Source organism: Monodelphis domestica, chromosome 1 (assembly GCF_027887165.1).
Source record: "Monodelphis domestica isolate mMonDom1 chromosome 1, mMonDom1.pri, whole genome shotgun sequence".
NCBI classification, from domain to species: domain Eukaryota; kingdom Metazoa; phylum Chordata; class Mammalia; order Didelphimorphia; family Didelphidae; genus Monodelphis; species Monodelphis domestica.
The window spans coordinates 611,473,106-611,491,084 of record NC_077227.1 but is presented as its reverse complement, the minus strand read 5'-3'; the positions used below and the strand labels follow the sequence as shown (position 1 = coordinate 611,491,084).

General features: G+C 34.1%; 1 protein-coding gene across 6 annotated transcripts in view; it reads left to right on the top strand.

Annotated features, from left to right (window-relative positions):
* The window catches only part of CFAP61 (cilia and flagella associated protein 61), a 402,581-nt gene that overhangs the window by 260,006 nt on the left and 124,596 nt on the right, over positions 1-17,979 (top strand). For all 6 annotated transcript variants that reach the window (XM_056813840.1, XM_056813843.1, XM_056813842.1 and 3 more), the window contains 2 exons: positions 4,691-4,789; positions 8,842-9,010. In XM_056813840.1, coding sequence (XP_056669818.1) covers positions 4,691-4,789; positions 8,842-9,010 — 268 coding nt within the window. The remainder of the gene's footprint in view (positions 1-4,690; positions 4,790-8,841; positions 9,011-17,979) is intronic.

Here is a 17,979-nt window from a genome sequence, read left to right as displayed (position 1 = left end):
AATCATGGAATGAAACGCAATACCTTTTACTTATTTCCCTAGATACTCTAATCCCTCCCTGCTTTACAAGTATCTTTGAGCTGTTCTTCCCTTTGTATCCACAGCAACATGAAATCCCCACTGGAATTATTTGCTGCTAAAATGCAGGTGCACTTGTTTAATGTTTCATTGGTTTGAGCTCTTAACTTGGGCTCTTTTTTTCCTCCACAAAATGGTGACCTGTGGTTTCAAAACATATGCTTCACTGTGATATTAGGTGTTGTTTATATATATTAAAACTGAATCCAACAAATCTAATAGTATTGCTTTCCAGTGGTTTTGCTATTCCTTAATTGTTAAAACTGTGGCTTCTTTGAAGTATGGACCTTCTGTTTAAATCAAATAGATGCTTAAATTAAATTTTTAAAAATTTAAAATTTCATTCAAACAACTGTTGGTATTTAGGATATTTTTCTGTTTTTTAATTTCAGGGCTACTTATATAACTACATATAAAATTGGATTCTCATCATACCTCAGATATATTTATAAGTATAAGAAACTAAATATTTGGATATTCCAAATAAGAAAAACACAAAAGGTTTTTTATGTTGAAAAATTTCAGCCTCCCCCCAATCAAACAAATAAACAAGATTAGGTTAAATACAATGGGGGAACTGACTAATACTTTCATACCATTTAGGCTGAGAAATATCTTTTAAATATAACGTTCTTAGTCTTGTTATCTTTTAAATGTTTGATTGGTGTATAAAATTTCTTAGATATTTCAATGGATGTGTGGATATTTCAATGGATTTCAATTCTTTGGTAAGAATCAGGAATAATCAGAAAATAGTCCATGTACTGCACTGATATCCATATGATGGAAGGAGAAAAGAAAAAAGGCCCCTAGCATATTGAGTGGTCCTGACCCCTTCTATAGTGAACTGATGAAAGACATAGAAATAAGTAACCTAAGAGATGAATATTCCCACAAATATGTGTTGCAATCTACAACACTGGACAGAACACTCACATTTGATTATTTTGATTTATCTGCAATTGTACCAATGTGGGTTCCATTAGAGATGAATTTAGAACTGGAATATATCTCAGAGGTCATGTAGTCCAACCTTCTTTCCCTCTAGTGGTGAGGATTTTAATTCAAGTATACTTTCTCATTCTATTTCTTTTCCATATTTTCCCCTCATTCTTCCATAAAAGTTTAACCCTGTTTGCTTAAGACTTTATGCTGAATCTCCTGACATTGAGTGGATACATTAGAATGCATGGACTTTCCATCAATTCTCCTTTGCTCTTGCCACATGAGTTTATAGATCTATATATAGTTGGAAGATTGCTCCAGAGGTCATCTAGTTCCTTCCTCCATCTCTATCTTCATCAGAAAAAAAGGCACATGGGGGGCACCTCAGTAGCTCAATGGATTGAGAGCCAGGCCTAAAGAGAGGCGGTCCTGGGTTCAAATGTGGCCTCAGATATTTCCTAGCTGTCTTGTCCTAGCGGGCAAGTCACTCAACCCCTATTGCCTAGCCCTTACTATTTAGAAGCAATATTGGTTCTAAGGCAGAAGGTAAGGGTTTGAAAAAAAAAAAAGCTCATGAAGGTCACCATGGAGGAGGGATTTGAACAAATTGTCCAAAACTAGGGGCCACACAATACATTTTACTATTGTTCTCTAGGTAACTTTAATTTCTCACTTCTGTGTAACTTATGTTGTTCCATGTGTCAGCCATAAGTTTTGCTTGAAGAATATTGCTAAAAGATAAGCCTTTGTTTCAGACCAAAAGCTTGGTGCTTCTAAAAGAACTGGGTAATTTCCCAGTCAATCCTACCTGATCTCCTCCCCTTATTCAATTCTGAATCTAGAACATTGTCCAATTTCAATGTCTGTCAAAATTACTAATCCATAATAATTGTCTGTCCAATTTAATATCAATAAATGTTCTTCAATCAATATTAAAATGTTACTAAAATGTTTAAAAAATACTCCATGGCAAACCAGAGAAGAGTCTATATAAAATAAACTACTCTACCTTAGAGAAAGGATTTTTTATTCACCATCAGGGTTCATAAGACAATATAATAGGAAGTGGAAGATTTGGTAAAATATTGAACAATGTAGTTAGACAGACTAGAACATTTAGGTCATTTTTTTTTGTGGGAGGCCAGACTTGACTCATGATAAAATTCTCAAAATGACCAGAAAAGGGCTAGATCTTTTAACTTTTTAATACTATACAGTCTTAATTCATAGGATTAAAGATTTAGAGCTGCAAAGGATCTTAGAAGACATCTAGTCTAACTCCCTTATTTTATAGATGAGAAAATGGAGGCTCAAATACATTACATGACTTGCCCAAAGTCACACAAATAATAAATGACAAAAGAATCTGAACCCATGTACACTAACTCCTGTGCCCTATTTTGTAAAGGTCAATGGTCTACAGTGATTAGTTTGCAAAAAATAAACCAGAATTTCTGTTGTGACAGTTCTAGGTCATTAATGGAGGAGCATGAAATAAATATATTAGGGCAGGATTTGCAAATAGTTCAGTGCTAAAGATATTAGGGGGGAAAGGGCTGGTGAGGTTGCCAGTGGACTTGGAAGGAATATTTTGCATGAAAATTTCAGGTTTCATACTAGTCTATATTAATTCCTGTCCCTGCTTGTCTCTGCTAGGCATGATCAATGAAGCACAAAGTTGTGAAGCCCCTCTTTGTGGCTTTCATTACAGATGAGGTTTTCTCTCTTCCCTGTAAGAGAAAGAATGGATTTGGCCATCTCCCTTTTAGATTAAAGCACAGAGGAATAAACTACAGTTCTTTTAGAAAAGTTGGACCCTCAGCCTTTATTATGTATTAGTGACTGACAGCAAACTGCTATAAGCTTTTAGTCAAACCCCTCTCTTGTGGGTTATATTTCAAGTATCTGAATTTTATCACTGCAAGTATCCGTTCTCCCAATGTGGATAGCAGTCCCCTCCATGCCATCTTAAAGGGTTTAACAGGTTGTTAGGGTCAACAGAACTCATCAGTTGGTACCAAATCTTCTGATGAGGCAATGTGGGAAAGAGAAAGAAATGTTGAATTTTGGAGACATAAGGACTTATCTTCAGATCCCAGCTCTGCATTTAACTTCTCCAAGCCTCAGTTTCTTTGTCAATAGCACAAGAGGCCTGGACAAGATGAACTCGGCTCTCTTCTGACTTTGAACCTAGGAGTAACCAGGCTGGTCAACCACCATAGGCCAGGAATCCTTCCCCATTATTCCACAACAAGGCATCGGATAAGAACTTTAGGGAAGGATAAATTAGTGTAAGACATGCTTTTGACAAATAATTCTTTTTAGTTTAATCTGTTCATCAGAGGGAACTGAAAAAATATGTGTAATATATATATGTATATGTATATATATTCTGGTGGAAAGGAGGTAGAGAATCAGTGAATACACTGTTGTTGTTACAGTGTCCTTATTACAGAGTATACCCAGTTCCCTTTAGGGCCAGTGCACATATATTCTTTGAGACCAAATAGAATAAAAAGTATTAAAGTTTATTTATAAACAAAGGGTAGATTTTGAGGATTAAAATACAAGGATACCCTAGCACTACAGATCTAGTTCGCCAATCCCAAATCTACATCCACTGTGAAATGGACTTTTCTGGTCTTGAAGCTACACTAATTCTCCCTGCCTCTAGTTATTTCCCACCAAACCTCTATTCTACCTAACTAAATCCCCAATTGATTGGATGAGTTAGATATCTCCAAGTTGTCTCCAAAAGTCACTAAAAAATGAACTCAAGATGACGGAGTTCACTCAGAGCAGAGGATGAATGACTTTGAGGCTGCCCCTCAGAGCCCCACAAACAGTATCTCTAGGTAAAACCTCTCTTGAGAAATGTTGGTAAACAACAAGATCAGATAGATCTTCTGTCAGATGTCTCTCCAGTCAAATAGGAACCTCCAAAACTGTTAGCAATGATCTTCTCTCTTGAAGGGTTGAGGTAAGGGAAAACCTCAGAAGAACAGCCTCCCTCTCCCTATTCAGAACAGGAAGAAGTGAAAGTTGCCTCTCTTAACTGCTTCCTTAGCTCTCCTGCATTCCAAGATTCATTCCAGAGAACCTGTAAAATCTGATTTTCTTTATGAACATCATTTGATTTCATATAAATTCCTCAAAATAACAAAATTGCATTACTTGTAAAAAAATTATGAATTTCAGAAATCTTTACTATGAAACGTCTTTCAATTCCCCCAAATTAATGGACTTTTATTGTCTTTAAGAAGAAAACAAAAAAATGGAGTAGACTTTCTCATTAAGTAGCAACCAAGGAAACATTACATGTTGTTTTACAGCTCACCAATAAATCCAATAAATATCTAAAGTGGTGTCTTTACAGTTTCATTAAAAAAAATAGTTCTTGCTTGTCTTAAGGAGAAGGGAAAGGGAAAAAATGAGAGAAAATTTTAAACTCAAAATTTTTTTAAACTTAAAAATTTTTGTTTCTTCATAATTAAGAAAAATAAAATAAAAATGTAAAAAAAAAAGAAAGTCAAAACAGTTCTGTTTGAATGTTATACTACAATGCTTCCCTTGGTTGAAATAAGAAATATTGTTATTTTAAAAATATTATCAAATTAAATTTTAATAAACCCATTGATTTATAGACCATATTCTGTTTCTTTCTCAGCCCTCACCTGAAGTTTAATAACCTTACTCTGATTTCAATACACGGACTTCCAGGAAAAAATCTTCTTCACACTGGACTACGGAAATTTTTAGCAAGCGAGTATGAGTCCTATTTATTACTTCATTCTGAAATTAGAATATTGGCATATATGTGCATTTATATTTAGACTAAATTACAAATTATAGAGGGTAATAATTCACATTTTATTAAAGATTTACAAAATACTTTTTCTAACCATGATATATTCTTATTTTGCAATGGGGAAACTGTGGTTCTTAAGGATTGCATAAAGTCCCTCAAATTACACAGCTTATCAGTGTCTCAGGTAAAATTTAAATCTCTTGTCTTCTGGGTTTAGCATTCTTTCCATGATGCTACTTTTTTGAAATGGAAGGCAATCTGTGGCTTGGCATAAATTGATGGGTTCAGTTTTCTTGATAACTATATACATTCTATCTTTGTCATTTTATAACTCCATATTAAAAACTAAAAAGACTTTTCCTAAGGTAATAAACTGCTTTTTTTCCCCCTCAAAGCCTACAGAAACAGTTGTTGTGATTAAAAAACAAACAAGTACAAAATTACTATTGTCTGAACATTAGTAATAGATTTATGTTCTCTTCATATATAAATATATCCATAATATTTAAATGAACTTCCCTTTTACTTCCCATCACATTAAAAAAAAGAAGAAAAAAACTAAAACCAATATAACAAATATAATATATATTGAACCAAACAAATTTCTACACTATGTCAGAGAAAATTGGCTTACTGCTTCCTTTAAGATAAGAGATTTTCTACTAATCATTTGCCAACAAAAAAAATCTGTGATTTCCTTTCAGACACAGACTGTGTCTTCACAATATCTCAAAACCTAGGCGATTCAGCTAATTCCATGTAATATACCAGTGGCTCGTAGGATTGGAATCCAAATTATATTTCTATTTTGAAATTTTTTTTTGAGTTTCTACTAACCATACTGTCTTGAATGAATAGTTTGACAGAAAGTAATAACTAGCATCATTTGAGAATGATCCTGTCATTAGATGTATAAACACAGTTTAAGTCATTTAGACATCCACCTTTGAGGAGGTAAATGATACCATGTTTCTCAGCAACTCCTTGAAGAGCCCTAACCAGGAAATGGCAATTCATATTATCTCCACAAATACAACCAGTTCTCAGTTACCTTTGGTCATGGGATATGAGGATAATATGGCGATCTGAGCTCCACAGATTACTCAAATGCCCATGTACAGTGTAGCTAGCCACTCAATAAATATTTGCCAAGTTTAATTCTAATCATATGTTTAAAACTTCTCTATACAGATTTTTTTTTTACCCTCACTATTACCAAGAAGCACAATTGGCTAACTTAATTTCCCCTTCCTTTTCCCAACTCTGACTCCCTTCTCATGCAAATGACAAGGGATATAATCAAAAGTCAGACAGTAGGAGAGAGAAGGAAGAGATCTAGTCAACCACTTGACCTTTTTCATAGGATTGTTATAAAAGTATAAATCAAAATTTAATTTTAAAAAAAGATCACATGAGATGAGTATGTGAAAGTGCTTTGTAAACTATAAAGCATTATACAATTATATTATTGAAATAACTTATTTCCCAGTTCCATTGAATTTCTGAAAGTTTATCATCATTTTAAGTACAGAACTCCAACCTATTTACACTTCTCCTACAGGTATATCTCTTTAATTCAGTACACAGTTACTCTGAACCGAAAGTTTTACTGCCAGTTCTATGGTAGAGCTGGTTATTTTATAATTATGACTCAATTTTTAGCATTTTTTCTGACCATAACATTTGGTGGTTATGGTTTGTCTTACTGTCCATTTCCAAAGTTTCCATTGAAGCTTATCTCTCTTTCAGAGGCAGGAACAAGTATATCCACAAGGCTTCTTTTGTTTCCAGAAGCTACCTGCCTTGGTTCCTTTTGTCTCCTCAGGATCCCTGGTATATTTATCTTTCTTGTCATCAAGCCATCAGTGAGACAGCTTCTCCCATGCTGGACTATTAATGGCCATTAACTGTCTGCTCAGGGAAATCACTTTGGAAAAATTCATACTTCTCCCTCCCAAGGCTAGCTTTCACCCATCTGCTGAATAAATCAATAAAATCCCAATTTTTTCCCTGGGAAAAAAGGAGAGAGTTATATTTTTTTCACTTCAAAAATCACATTTAAAAATGAGAAATGCTTTTAATTCAATATATTGAAAATCTGCCAAATTATCATCTACAAAAACTTAGTGCTTCCTTTTTCTTCTGAGGAAACAACTAAAAATTAATGCCTTTATGCACCAATTCTCATCAGACAAATTCTCAAATTTAAGCTATTAAATATGCATTCTGACATTATCAATAATACTATCATTAAAAATAGTAATACCTTAGCCTTCTACAGATTTCCCCTGGTAGAATTTATCTTTGAGTGAAGGCTCATGAAAGTAATCCTCATACACTAAATGTATTTAAATTTTCTTCATCTTGTAAAACCTGTTATAATATTGCTAATATGAAATAAATGGTACAATAAATATGAATAATCCCTTTAGGAGTTCTTATGAATGTATAACTAAAACCAGTGTATTTTCTCTTTTAAGGTAAAAGTCAAAAACTTTTCATAAGGGAATTTTATTCTAGTATATTTCATTTTCCTGTGATCCAAACACATCCAATATTCTTTTCTCATTAAAAGATTTTTGTGTGTGCTATTTTATCCCCTATGGCCTTCACAGAGAGATACAAAGCAAAGAACTGCATTACCTTTCATAGTCTTTACAATATAGCTAATGTGCTTCCATTACTAGGATTCTGTTTGAGATTAGAAAACAGAATAGTATCTCTACCTTCCAATGTGTGGATCAAAAAGAAAAATGTTCATCTATTACCCCATTAGGATTCTGTTTACATATCTTTTTGTATAAAAAGAATAATCACAAACATGATTATATAATAATGCCATTCATGTATATTATATATATAGATATGTGTGTATATATATATATATATATATAACTTCAATTTTCAAAGCCTTTTTCATATACATTATCTCATTTGATCCTTCTCACAGTCTTGGGACGGAGAGTGGGTTTCATTCCTTCTCTATAAATGAGGGACTTGAGCTCCAAAGAGATTGAATGACTTCCCTAAAGTCACATGATTAGCAAATAGCAGAGTTGATGGTTTTTTTGGGGGAGGAGGGTTGGGGTTTTTTTTCCCTCTAGAGGCAGAATAGTTCAATAAAAATAACAGTGGACTTAGAATCATAACATCTTGGTTTGAGTCCTAATTCTTTCACTTTCCATATAATTAATCTACTTAATATAATATATAATTATAATAGTTGTAAGACAATGGGCAATACAAAAATGAAGCATCCCATGATTTTGAGGAGTTTATAGGGCTACTTTTAACTTTTGAGAAGTATTAATAAATAGAACTGGATCTCAAAAATATATAGAACAATAAGCCCCGTCTTTAGGGTTCCTCAAAGCAGTTATCTTCCTCTAGCTTCTATTTCTTGTAGTCAGTGGTCACTTCATTAAAAGTACTCCATTATTCTAATTTAAACAAGAGGCACCTAAGTGGTGCAGTGGATAGAGTAATGGATCTGGAACTCAGGAAGATTTGAGTTCAAATCCAACCTTAGAAATTTAGCTTTTCTAGCTTTTCTCTCAGCCTCAGTTTCTTTAACTCTAAAATATGCATAATAATAGCACCTACTCCTCAATGTTGTTGTAAGGATCAAATGAGATAATATTTGTAAAATGCTTAGCATATAGTAGGTACTTAACAAATGCTTGTTTTCCCTCTTAAAATCAGAAAGAAATTTTCCACAGCTATGGAGAAGAAACAGAGGAAAGAGTGTTGTTGGTATGCATTAGTGACTTTAAAAAAATCCCTGTTGTGGAATGGTCCAAAGCTAGGAGGGATAATTTAGCTTTAGCAGGAGGATGTCAATTTGTAACTAAGTGTTTCATAACGAATAATCTCTTAGTATAGGCTCTGGTAAACTCACAGCAAGAAAACAGACTTGAACCACTAGGGGACCTCAACCAACCCACCAGATGTCTAATTAATGCCTGCTGTCAGCTGCTCAAATGTCACTTATGGATATTCTTTCTTCACAGCCACTGTTTTAATGATAAAGATTATGCATTGATGTCACTTTGTTCCTGGGTTAATGTTGTGGTTGGTAAAATGATTGGCATAAACAGAGCTGCCAAGCACGTCATCCTTTCCAATGAAAAGATAGTGCCATATGACCACCTCATCCTCTGTACTGGGCAGCAATACCAGGTAAGGCTGTGTTGTGCACGTAGGGCAGAAACCAATGTGTTTGATGATTACCATGATTAACGATTAATCCATTTACCGGGGCACGCACTCCTCATGTAAAGAGCATCTCCTCTTGTCTGTGGATGGTGACAGCTGCTGTTCTATGTCTATAAAGCACTCTTAAAGGCATACTCGTGACCAGAATTGTATCCCGAAACCCTCCTCTCATCACATTCCAACAAAAACATTCTGTTCAAGGATAAAAATGATAACGAGTTGGAGAAATGTCACTCTAATCTGTTGACTAAAAGACTAACATTTACTGCTCTTTATAGCAGAATTCAGGCATGCTTCTGAGAGGTAAGTTAATAGATGTCTGAAGTCTATTGCCATTGGACTGTATAATGTGACTCTTCCTGACCTATCCAGTAGGAATACTTACTTACCCTTAAACATTACTTTGTGCTTTACTCCTTTCACTGACAGCTCTTTTATTCTTTTTTTAAAAAGCGTTCCAGTTTCCAAAGGTTATAGGAAGAGTTGTTTTTCTTGAGAAAAAGATACAGAATAAACTGGAAAAATATTTGTAATGTGAACATTTCTCTTTTCTTTTGATATCTCCTAACCATACAGATCTTTTACTTTCTTTCCCTTCCTTTCTCCCTGGGTGTATTTCAATTTATTATCTGCAAATTGTACATCTTTCCTCAGTGTAGAGTTCCCTGCCACTTTGGAAGAAGCTCTGCATGGAAGAAATGGCCAGGATACTGATTGAAATGAGCATCTGCCCATGTGTGTCCAGCTGCCCTTGTGGCATTAGCTTGTGGCACATTAAGCTCTTGCCATTTTTACAACTGGAAAAACTAAATGGAGAAGTGATCAACAGGGTTCCAATTTAATTTTTTCTCCAGAATATAAGAATTAAAGATAACCACAATGATGTGGAAAAGGCAGTTGAATTCATGAGGGAGTTTATCTTGTTTTCTTTTGAAATTTCTTCCTTTTTCATTTATCTAGTGTCCAGGCCCCAGAATTGTGGATGTTTTTATGACTTCCTTTAATAATATAAATTTTAAATTTGCCAAATTTAAGTTCAAAATGTTACTGAGTAACCTATAACCTGTACACCAGAACTCATACTGTAATAGTCTCAGAAAGCTATCTGAACTTTAGAGAAATTAAATTATTTGCTCATGGTCTTATGATTAGCAAATATTAAGTTTAGGTTTTAGGCCTAGGTTTTCTGGAGTTCAAACCAATACTCTATATACTAATCCACTGATGACAACCTCAAATAGAAATGGATTCATGATGGTGCAGATGGATTTAGAAAAACACAAATTAACAATCACTATGTAGTATTACATTTTTATTTATTTCAATACTTACCAATTGTATTTTATTCTGATTCAGGCAGCAAATGGAAATTCTTTTACTACCTATAGCTTGCTGGTTCTGATTTTGACCCTTCTGCTAAGTGACTGTAAATATTACAAATTGTTAAAAAATGTAATCCTTCCTAGAACCTGACAACATTTTAAAAATAACAAAACCACAAACTATTATTGTTGGTATAGTTCTTTAACAATGGAACCCTTTTTGTATCTCCACACAGATATTTTTAGAAGGCTATAGATTAAAAGTGTTGACAGATATGAGAAAGAAAAGTGGAAACTTTTCAATGATTCCAATTCTTTCTTAATTCTATAGGACATGATATTGGCCTAAAATGGCACAATAAAATGGTAGTAACCAAATCTTATTTCTTGGATTTGTGAACTAAAAAATGTTAACACAGAAGATTCATGTTTTCTTTCTCTCTCTTTTTAAACCCTTACTTTCTGTCTTAGAATCAATATTGTGTATTGGTTCCAAGGAAGAAGAATTGTAAGGGTTAGACAATGGGGGTTAAGTGACTTGCCCAGGGTCACACAGGTAGGAAGTATCTGAGACTAGATTTGAACCCCAAACCTCCTGAATCTAGGTCAGTGGCTCTCAATTCACTGAGCCACCTAGCTACCCCTTTCATATTTTCTTTTGTTGAGAGGTGTGAAGAAGGATTCTCTCTAATGGATATGGAAAAGAAAATGTAATTATTTTTCTTCAGGTGAGAAAAAGAACTAATAACCATGGATGAGATTTTGATGACTGAGAATGTTAACAGAAATTTCTTAGGGATATCCAAGGACCTATATTTTTATTGATATGCTCTAATAGAGGGTAAATTGATAAAGGTAGAAGAATTTGTGGCAGGTAGGCAATGAACATGATGACAAATGTGATTACTACCAAGAGAATCACACTAAGGAATTGAAAAGAAGCACGGAATAGTCAAAAGATCCAGTCTCTAGTCTCAACATTACAATCAACTTAGCATATAGGCTTATCAAGATCCTTAGCTTCCAGGAACCTCACAATTTTTAATTTGTAAAATGAACAAAATATTTTTCCAAACTTTCTATAGAATAGTAAGCTTGACATTGAATCTTGGCCATGAGTTTAGCAAAGACTGCAAGGTTAACTTTGTGGACAAGATCTAGATGCAAAGATCTGGTTTGGTAAATGGCTAGACCTAGATAGATATCAGTAATAGTTCAATATCAGCTTGGAAAGATTACAGTGGAATGCTTTATATATCTGTGCTTGACCTTGTGCTTCTTAATATTTTTACAAATGATTTGGAGGCATGTGCATCAAATTTACATATTACAAAAAATTGGGATATAGAGTTAACACACTTAATGACAGTCAAGAATGAAAAATATTTTGTAGTCTAGATTTTTGCCAAAGAATTATTGAAGGAAATGTGGATGCTAAGTCTGGAGAAGACTCAGGAATGGGCATGGTAAATATATTCAAGCATTTTAGGGGTTACCATTTAGAATAGGGATTAAACATATTCCCCTAGACCCCAAAGGGCAAAGCTAGAAGGAATCAATCAAAGTTACAGAAGCAGATTTCAGTTTAATATAAAGATATGTTTCCTCCTTATTCAAAAGTAGATAGGGGAAGGGGAAGTCAAGATGGTCGAGTAGAAGGAAGAAGTACAGCCTCGTTGTCCCACCAAGCTTCTTCCCCAAAGATCTAGAAAATGTACCAGACTGAATTCTGAATTAAGAAATCCAAGATCACAGTGAGTCATTTTTTTTCAGTTTAGTATAGCTTAAAGAGACAGACAAAAAGTCTGTGGACACTGGGGATAGGGTCTGCCCAGATGTCCAAACCAGTGACTAAAAGGGTTTGAAACTAGGTATCAAGGCACAAAGCAACAGGGCAGGAAGGGCAGAGGAATGGGTTCCATCTGATAGTTCTGTCACATATCATCTAATTCTGGATCAAATTGAGGAGGCTACATACACATAGGAGTTGTGGAGAAGAGTGCTATGTACTGAGCAAGCAACAAGTTAAGAAGCAAATAGTAGTTGTGTGGTTCTGACCCCTTAAATAGAACTTTACACTTCTATCCTCCACCTCAGAATAGTAAGCCTACAGTGGAATAATGTGGGCAGGAATTCCAGACCAAAGTGAAGATAGTTTGGTCACCCTGAATGGCAGTGGGCTACTAAAATTGACAATCAGGAACAAGCCAACAGACCCAAACCTGAATCAGGCACTTGAATCATAGCAGGTCGGCAATTAGCAGACTTAATCTATATCATATCACTTTGAGAGCACTGAAAGCTCTCAGGCCCTGAACTGTAGCTGCAAAAATGATACAAGGATTTAAGAGGACAGAAGCTCAGGCCAGACATCCCCCCTACAGAAGTGTTCAGAACCTTAAACTTCAAAGTCAAGAAGTAGGCTGGAAGGTTGAGCAAATGAAAAAAGAATCCCACCATAAAGAGCTAATATGGTGATGAGAAAGGCTCAAAAAATAAAACCATACAAAGAGAATGACACAAAAATATCTACAAAAGATACTTCAGAGGAAAATGAAGCATGAAAACAAGTCCAACAAGAATTCCTGGAATAGTTAAAAGAAGATCTAAGCAAAAGAACTAAAAATTATTTTTAAAACCAAATGAGGGCAGCTGGCTAGCTCAGTGGATTGAGAGCCAAGCCTAGAAACAGGAGGTCCTAGGTTCAAATCTGGCCTCAGACACTCCCCAGCTGTGTGACCCTGGGCAAGTCACTTAACCCCCATTGCCTAGTCCTTACCACTCTTCTGCCTTGGAGCCAATACACAGTATTGATTCCAAGACAGAAAGTAAGGGTTTTCTTTTTTTAATTAAAACAAATGAGAATGTTACAGGAGAAATGGTAAAAGAAATGAAAGGTATGGAAGAAAGATAACGAAAGAGAATTAACAGTTTGGAACAAAATAAAGTTTTACTAAAGAAAATAATTACTTGAATATTAGATTGTACAAATAGAAGACACAAGACATAAGAATTATTAAGCCAAAAAAATCTTTTAAAAGGATATAGAAGAAAATTGGAGATATAGCCAAAAAAAAAAACCCCTTCTGGAAAATAGATTGAGGGAAGATAACTTAAGAAACATTTGGACTATCTAAAAGGCCCCCCCCCCCAAAAAAAACTAAGAGTCCAGAAGTATTTGAAGGAATTTTAAAAGAAAACTGTTCATACCTCTTAGAACCAAGGGGCAAAGTAGAAATTAAAAGAATTTGCCTATTGCCACTAAAAATATAATATCCCAGAAGTCATAAATCCAGGCTTGTATACGAGAACAATATAAGCAGCAAAACTGAGTATAATCCTTTGGACAGAAAATGGATTTTTATTGAAACAGAAGACTTCCAAGAATCCCTGATGAAAAAGCCAAAACCAAGTAGACATACAAACACAAGAGTTAAGAGAAGTAAGAAGCTTTAACCCCAAGTAAGCAATCATAATGGGCTAAACAAGGTTAAGAGGTTTATATGAGGAAAAGATACATTTAGTTCCCCTGGACTCTCATTAGGGGTCATAAAGGAGGTCTAATTAGTCAGGAGGTCTGGGAATGATTATGTTATGTTTTATGATATTAAAAGAAGAATATAAAGATTGTGAAACAAAAATACACTTGGAGAAGGGAAAGATAGAATGTAGATAATTATCTCACATAAATGGGATTCAAAAATAGAACTATTTACAACAAAGAGTGAGAGAGCTCAGGTGACTCTTGAACTTTACTCCCAGAACTTCACAAATGAAATGGTAAAAGACATAAAAATAGACATACAGTTTGGTATAGAAATACATTTCACTCAACAGGGAAACAAGGAAAAGGGATTAAAGGAAAGAAGGGGAATAGTAATGGGGGGATTCGTTAGAAGCATGGCAAACCCTTAATAAAGAGATAGAAAAGAAAGAGAAAACACCTTGAGAAGAGATAAACTCAGTCATAAAATGGAAGAGAGTAAAGGCTAGACTAGAAACCAGAATCATAACTATTTTACTTTCAAGAAACATATTTGAAATAGGTACAAATAGGGTTAAAATCATCTTTTTGATTCCAGCTGAAGTTTAAAAAACAGCAGAGGTAGCATTTGTGATGTCAGGCAAAGCAACAAAGGTCTAAAAATAGACTTAAGTAAAGGATAGAGAAATTATATTTTGCTAAAAGGTACCATAAAAATTAATGGAAATCAATACTAAACATAAACATGCAGCCATATGTGTATATATATATATATATATATATATATATAAATGGTATAGCTTCTAAATACTCAAAGGAAAAATTAAGTTAATTACCTAGAGAAATATTAAAATAACGATTGATCAAAATTACTTCTCTCAAACCTAAATAAATCTAAACAAAAAGACAATGAAGACCTTAAATAGAAAAGTTATGACAGACTGCTAGAGAACATTGAATGAGAATAGAAAGTAATGTACCTATTTCTTCAACCACACATGTCATCTTCACAAAATGTGAGCAAAAAAATCTCACCAAAAATGGCAGAAAAGCAGAAATATCCAATGTACCTGACCATTCTGCAATAAAAATTATATTCAATAAATGTTTTTTGAAGCATAAACTAAAATTAAATTGGAAACTAAATAAGTTAATTCTAAAGAATAGGTAAATAACAAATCACAAAACAATCAATTTCATTATAGATAATGACAGCCATGAGTTAATATATCTAAATTTTTAAGATTCATGCAAAGCAATATTTAGGGGGGAAATTATGTCTCTTGCACTTTCAATGACAAAAGAAAGAACAGATCAACTAGTTGGATATGCAACTAAAAAAATACTAGAAAAAAACATTAACAAAAAACCTTCAACTAAAAGCCAAAATAGAAATCTTGAAAACCAAGGGAGAGGTTAGTAAAACTGAAAGCAAAAAATCCATGGAATTAACAAAGTAAGAGTTGGTTCTTTGGGAGAAAACCATCAAAATACATAAAGTATTAGCTAATTTTTTTTAAATAAGAAAACTAAGTCACATGTATCAAAATTTAAAAAGGTAAATTTACATGAATGAAGAAGAAATAAAAGAAATTGTTAGGAGTTATTTTGCTCAACTATATGCCAGTAAAACTGCCAATCTAAATGAAATGGGTGAATATTAACAAAATATAAATTGCTCAGATTAACAAAACAAGAGAGTACTATAATAATTCTATCTCAAAAAATAGAACAAATCAAAATAACCTCCAAAAGGAAAAAAAAACCCTAGATGAAATTTATTTAAATGTGAATTTTACAAAATATTTAAAGAACAATCTGATCTAATATGATGTAAACTAAGAAATTAGGTAGAGTAGAAACCCAACGCTCTTACTACTTGTATGACTATGGGCAAATCATTTGACCTCCCTGAGATCCAATTTCTTCATCTGTAAAATAAGAAGGTTGGACCAGATAATCTCTCACTTCTAGTTCTCCTTATCTTAATGGAAGAAAAACTACTTAATTTTTATTTATTTTTTACTTATACAATCTTTAACCTAAGGACAACTGATATATGTGTGTGTGTATGTGTATGTATACATGTTTATATGTGCCATGTTGTATTCTACAATAAGTTTTTAGGAGCAAAATTTCTGCTTTTGAAGGGTCCAAGTTTCCTTAGCACTCTGGCATTTGCTTTTAAATCTACATAATACAATTAATACTTATTCTCTCCTCTTGAACTCTTTGAAAATAACAATGTTTTATCTGAACACAGAAGTGGTAGAGAGACAAAGTGGTATAATGGGAATAACACTGGATATTGAAATCAGAGAATCTGGGTTCAAATCCCAGTTTTGCCACTGTCAGGGGAGAAAGGGGGTTTTTTATAAAAGGTTGGACTGGATTATTTAAGAATAGGGTTGCCCAGGAATTTAATTAATTCCAAAGAGATTTATTTACAAAATAGAGAAAGAGTGAAAGTAAGAAAATGAGAGCAGTTAGGGTAAGATATCTAGCCTAAGCACTAAGTATTTTGCTTTGACCCCTGACTCAAAAACAGGCAGGGGAGTTTAGTCCTTAGCTGGAGAGGCCTTGGCCCTTATAACCGAGGACCTGGGGATGCAGAGAACCTCTCTCAAGAGTATAGGTCTCTCCTGAGGCTAGTCTCTTCAGAAAATCCAGGAGTTAGTTCTTTTCACTCACCACATGTCATTCCAAAGGGAGAGATTTAAGAACAGTCTCACCAAGTACAGGGTCTCGGGTCCGGACAGCAGATTCTTCACCAGCCTCCAAGTTGAACTCAGAATTTCAAAGGATGAAATCAGTCAGAAGTCCCAAGCATGAAGAACTCAAGAACTCTCTGAAGAAGAATTCCTCACAGGAAATTGTAACTCCCTTTTAAAGACATTTTCTTTTGCATCACTTCCTATGCCTTCCTCCAATTTTACTGTCTACCAATTACAGTTGAAACTTTGCTTAAGACTGCCCAGGGGGCAGTCAATTTGATTCTGATTCATCACCCACTATTGCATACGTGGGTCACAGACCTCCCCCACTTAATCTTTAAGTGAGATGTTTATACTTTTGGTGATTAAATCTAAAAATGGGCAGGGGAGTTAATGTAATCTTCACAGCTACTTATTATCTGTATGTTTTGTCACTTAATTTCCCTCAACCTCAGATTTCTTATAATTAAAATTAGGAAATTATTGGATCATATGACTACTAAGATCCTCTCTCATTATTCCTTGGAGACGTAAGCTGCTTTAGGGAAAAAGTTTCATTTTTGTCTTTGTATCCTCAGTGCCTTGTACCTAGTAGCTTGTTGAATGAATCAATGACTACATCCTATGAAGTTAACTTGATAGTTAATATTAAAAGCACTTCACTTGTCATTATATGATTTTATAGAAATTTTCATAGTGATAAGGAATTTTAAAAAACTTCTTAAAAGCATTGTTTTTCTTATTCAGTCCTATCCAATATTTCCTATCCCCATTTGGGATTTTCCTGGTAAAGATATTAGAGTAATTTACCATTTCCTTCTCCAACTCATTTTACAGTTGAGAAAGCTGAGATAAAAATGATTAAGTACTTTGCCCTTGGTCACACAGAAAGCAAGCATGTTAAGTATACTTAAAAGCCATACTAATGCATTTGCCAATCTAGTACACTGCCATTTGGGAAGCTAGGTGGCACAGTATATATTGTGTGGGACTCGAAGTTTAGAAGACTCATCTTTGTGAATTCAAATCTGGCCTCAGACATTTACTATTTGACCCTGGGCAAGTTGCTTAACCCTGTTTGCCTCAGTTTCCTCATTTGTAAAATGACTTAAAGATGGAAATGTCAAATCATCGAGTATGTTTTCCAAGAAAACCCCAAATGGGGTCACAAAGAGTAAAAACTGACTGAACAACAATCCAAATCTTTAGCAAAATATCAAATAGTGATAGCTTTTCCCCCAACCTTAATTTGTATTGGCCTTTTGGGTAAGTATGTTAGATTCAGAGTCCAAATGAGACTTTAATTTGAATTCCTCCTTAGACAGTTAAGTGTGTCTACATGACCTTGGGCAAATTGCTTCATGTCTTTTATTTCTGAGAAACTGAAAAAAAATAAATAAAAAGTAAAAAGTA